Source organism: Aptenodytes forsteri, unplaced genomic scaffold, assembly GCF_000699145.1.
Source record: "Aptenodytes forsteri isolate BGI_AS27 unplaced genomic scaffold, ASM69914v1 Scaffold209, whole genome shotgun sequence".
NCBI classification, from domain to species: Eukaryota; Metazoa; Chordata; class Aves; order Sphenisciformes; family Spheniscidae; genus Aptenodytes; species Aptenodytes forsteri.
Window position 1 is genome coordinate 3,395,479 of NW_008795034.1, and position 4,838 is coordinate 3,400,316.

The 4,838-nt window shown below is 56.6% G+C and overlaps 2 protein-coding genes across 2 annotated transcripts in view; both read right to left on the reverse strand.

The window, feature by feature from the left end:
* Positions 1 to 401, reverse strand: part of RCC1L (RCC1 like) — a 17,993-nt gene extending 17,592 nt beyond the window's left edge. Inside the window, exon 1 of the mRNA XM_009276448.1 lies at positions 391 to 401. Within this exon, the coding sequence (XP_009274723.1) occupies positions 391 to 401 (11 nt within the window). The remainder of the gene's footprint in view (positions 1 to 390) is intronic.
* A 999-nt stretch (positions 402 to 1,400) lies between these two features.
* NCF1 (neutrophil cytosolic factor 1) overlaps positions 1,401 to 4,838 on the reverse strand; it is a 9,231-nt gene continuing 5,793 nt past the window's right edge. Inside the window, 3 exon segments of the mRNA XM_009276449.2 lie at positions 1,401 to 1,519; positions 2,179 to 2,321; positions 3,974 to 4,081. Coding sequence (XP_009274724.2) covers positions 1,401 to 1,519; positions 2,179 to 2,321; positions 3,974 to 4,081 — 370 coding nt within the window.

The window sequence follows — 4,838 nt, forward strand, 5'->3', positions numbered from 1 at the left end:
CTGCACCCGGCACTAGCCCCAAACCCGGACCCAGACCCAGACCTAGTCCCAGGGCCAGACCCAAACCCAGATCCAAATCCAAAACCAGACCCAAACCTAGTCCTAGACCCAGGACTAGACCCAAACCCGGACCCAGACCCAGACCTAGTCCCAGGGCCAGACCCAAACCCAGATCCAAATCCAAAACCAGACCCAAACTGAGCCCCAGACCCAGGGCCAGACCCAGATCCAAACCCAGACCCAAATCTAAACCTAGACCCAGGCCCAGACCCAGACCCAAACCCAGATCCAAATCCAAAACCAGACCCAGAGCTAGACCCAGACCCATACGCAAACCCAGGCCCAAACCTAGACCTAGACCCAGACCTAGTCCCAAACCCGAACCCAAACCCGCCTGGCATGGCGGTGGCAGGGCTGGCTGTGGTGGCACCCAAACATAGCCCTCACACCACGCTCCCCGTTGCGAAGCAGCCCTGTCCCGGAGGTGCTGGCCGTGCTGTGACGGTCACCAGCCTCCCGACACGATGGCCCTCCGCGAGGCGGCAGGAGGGACCAGCCTCCGCAGCCTTCGGAAGCCGCTCACCCCTCACACCCTGGCAGCCCCATGGGCCCTGGGCCGCCCGCCCCGCGCCCCTCACACCCTGCCGCCGTTTGGGGCGGCCACCTTGCCTCATGGCTCCTATCCCACCGCAGCAAACGCCATATCCCCACATCCCGGCCCTCGCTTTCCACTAGAGGGATTGGCACAGCCGCCTTCACGGAGGAAACTGTCCTCTTTTCATCCCCCCCAACCAAATTTCCTCCCCGCCGGCATCTTTCGCAAGAGATCCTTGCCCAATCCCCCGCCGGATGCGCAGGGGAGAAACGCCCTTCCTGCCGCCATGCTGCCGGCCGCCATGCTGCTCCCCGCTGGCTGCATTGACCAGCCGCCCAGGTGGACATTGAAATACATCTATAAAGTGTCTCTCCTTTATTGGTGAAAAACGCAAAATCATTCAAAATACAAATAGGGGTTAAAAGGGGGTCTAGTGGCGAGGGGTCTCCAGTGGCTGGGGGGGGGGGGGGCGCCCCCGGCGGCGGACATTGATACATCTATAAAGTGTCTCTCCTTTATTGGTGAAAAACGCAAAATCATTCAAAATACAAATAGGGGTTAAAAGGGGGTCTAGTGGCGAGGGGTCTCCAGTGGCTGTGGAGGTCACGGTGTCATTAGGACACCTTGGGCTCGCCGTGCTGGCGGATGAAGATGGGTGCTGGGCTGTGCCAATCTGGCCGGCAGCCCCCCGGGACCTGCGGCGGCTGCCCCAGCCACCTGGATCCCCCGGTCTGGCTCTGAGCCCCGGCTGCGCAGGAGCTGGTGGAGATAAAGCATCGGCTGGCTGGTGGGGTGGGCTGAGGCTTCACAGGATCTTTCTCCGGGTGCTCTCGGTACAGCGGTTCAGGATGAGGTCTTTGCTGGGACGGGGAGGAACAGCAGGTTGAGCCTTGGGCTTGTTCTCCTCTTGCTCGTTTTTCTCAACTGCGGGTAAAGCAGACGTACAGATGGGTCAGTGCTCTCCACCACCCAACACCTTCATGTGAACGTTCAAAAGCTTCCTATGTAATGGCCACCAAACCTCCTGCCTCTCCTCCTGTCTCAGCCGCATGTGATGGTCTTCCTGGAGGTCGGGGTGGTGGCATAAGCCCACCAGTTCCTGGCTGGGAACTCTGCTCAGGTGGGAGCCCAGCTCTAGGTCCGTGCACGGAGCGGCTCTCCCTTGGGAAGGTCATGGATCCCGCATGGGGATTACCAGATCTAAAGCGTGTACCTCGATAGCAGCCTCCTCCTTTATGCACCACCTCCCTCTTAGGTGCTTTGCTGACAGCTAACGTACATGATAATAGTAACAGCAGCACAGGTGAGGTTAGGTGCACGGAGGAAAGCACAGGTCCTAAATGTGGGCTGACCTCCCACCAGGACCATATTCTGCTCCTTCTCTGTCAGACCTATAACCAGAGGTAAGACACCTCGTTGAAAAGAAACATCTCCCTGCACATGCTTTCCCCATAGGAGAAGGGTGGACAGGCAAGTTGTGACCTCCATGTGCTGTCCTACTCCAGCAACCAGCGCTGGAGGGCACGGGCTGTGCCTGCAGGACTTCAGCCCGTGTCCAGGGCAAAGGCCCTGCTGAGACTTACTGATGACATTGGCCTTGTTCTGGAAATTTTTCTTCAGGTTCCTCTGGCTCTGGATGTACTTCTTGCTGTTCCTCCTGTAGGTCTCCTGGCTGATCTGCTTCCGGGTCTGCTTGTGGATGCTCTTCGCGTTTCGGATGGTGGATCTGCAGTGAGTCAGAAACAAAACTTTCAGTTTCCGTGCCGGCAGCTCTCACGCCTTGCACTTTCTCGCCGAGGATTTCCCCGGCCCTGCTTCTCACAGATCTGCTGCAGCCAGCCCCCGCGCTTCCTCCTCTGCCTCACCCAAACCCCTATATCTGCTTTGCAGTTTTGCCCAGTGGAAGGCAGCAGGTGGATGCCAGCCCTCGAGGGCAGCCGCAGGTGAGACGTGATGTACAGCATGTTAGGAGGCAGCTGGAGCGGTGCTTTGGAAGCAAATACTGAAGGGTGAAGCCTGAGCACAAGCCTGGAAAGTAATGACGGGGATGGCGAGGTAGATTGGGTGTAAGGCTGGAAGGACAAGATGGGCAAGAGGTTTATCCAACAGAGTTCAAGAAAGCCCTGGAAGTGATCTATAGCTCTTGGACGGATGGACATGCAGCATCCATACTGGCTGCAACATTGAGATCCCTGGTGTGGTGTTTGGCATGGCTCCCCAACGCCCATGGATCAGTCCTTGGGCCAGGGGAACAGAGTGTGGGGTACGCGTCAGCGCGGTGGATGTGTGGTGTTGAACCCACAGCAGAGAAACTACTAAGAGAAGTGAAAGGCTGAGCAGCCTGGGGCTGTGCAGCGGCATGCTGCCGCAGGTGAATCCCCAGCATCGGGGACCATCCCCAGGCAGGCAGACGGAGGCCACCGCTTCGTCTTCACTACCAGGGCATGAGCGATGTGGCTCCTGACATCCGTCCCATGGCATTGTCCTCCTGCTCAAGGCAATGGCCTCTTGCTGTGCCCATCTGCCTTCAGGCTCTCCCTGGTTTGAGCACGTATCCATCTCAAAGCAAAGCTCTTGTCCACAACCGCAGATCACCACCTTTGCAACAGGGCTCAGCCTAGGGACAGCATTCACCATGGTGGGGCAAGTCACTGTCCTTGAAACAGGCCACCTCATGTCCCCCAAGGGTATCAGTAGGCATCACTGCGCTCAATTAGGTGGATTTGGGCCATTTTACACTGTCTCACACTCCATCTGTGCTCCAGCAGAGCTGGATTTTGAGAGATTTTCTAGCAAGGCTGCCGTGTTTTATTGTAGGGAAGAAAAGATAGCGGCAAGCTCTGCCCTTCCTAGCGGTTTTCTTTGCATCAGAATTAATGAGTTATTATTGCTTTTTATCTTTTTAATCAAAATAAAATCCCTTCCATTAGCTCAAATCCTCCCATCAGATTAGGCCATTTGGCAGCTCTGATTAGTCAAATCTCTCCTCGCTTCTCAAAGATTCAGTGGATGCACTTAGGAAATAAGAAAAAGGCCAATTTGAAAATTAAATGAGATTAGCCCAGAAAAGAAACTTTGCAGAAGGACAAGGAGAAATATGCCTGGCTGGAGGACCTGCTGGAGCAAGGACCGTGCAGCCCTGCGTCAGAAATGCTGGGGTGCCTCCCCGCCTGTGGAAGTCGGGGAGCCCAGAGCTATTTTTGCTGCAGCCCTGCAGGATCTGCCTCCCGGCCTGTCTTTGCCCTGCTCACATCTCTCCTGGGCAGTTCCTCATTGCCAGGGCGAGCAAGGGACACCACAAACCACTGTCTGGTTTCATTCTACCCCCTTCAAAGAAGAGCTTTAGTCCTCCTCGACCCCACCCGGGGCTTCCCCTACCTTCGTGGAGGAGCGCTCCGGTTCCTCAGCTCGCTCTTCACAGAGGTGTTCACCTCCCCGGCTTTCTGCAGGTACATGGAGGGGTAATAACCCGTGGTTTCATCCTTCCTGCAGTGCAACACAAAGCAACATCACTTGCAGTCTTGGCTCTGCGACCACCACCTCCTCGCCCCTGGCCCCAGCAGGATTGCTGGTGCTAGGTGGGCTGTTTCTTCTGATGTTGCTTGCAGGGATGGGGACTTCAACTGTCCCCCCACCTTGTGTGCCCGTGGCTCTCCCTGAAAGTGTGGCTTGAGTCCCAAAAGGAAGTAGGTAGCAGACAGAGCAATGGCTTACAGCTTTCAGGGTCTCACCAGCTCATATTATCTCCCCAGCTCATATCATCTCCCCTGGGGGTTTCGCTGGGCTCCTGAAGCATTGCTCAGGGCCTCCTGCCAGACACCCCGCCACGTGTTTGTGTCACTCGCCTGGGCACAGGCTGGGGCAGGAGGATCCCCAGGGTTTGCAGCCACGTCATGCCCTGCTGCGAATGCGCAGTCTGTGACTCTCCAGAGGACAAATGCAGCTGGGGATCCCCTTGGGAAAGCCCGAGATTGCAGGGCAGGCCAGGGCTGGGATGAAAGCTGAGGTTTTGCAAAGCAAAACGCGCCAGAATACTTGGAGGCAAAATAACAGATTTTTTTTTTTTTTCCCATCTGCCTCCTTCTTGGATATTTCTGAACCCCCCAGCAGAGGAAGCCCCAGCTGCAATGTTTAACATCTGGCAAAGCCACAGGCTACTAGAAGCAGCCCTGCAAAAGGAAGTGCTGGGCAGTGGCACCAAACGGTCCGTGGCTTTCACAGCCCCGCTGGGGGGGACCTCCGG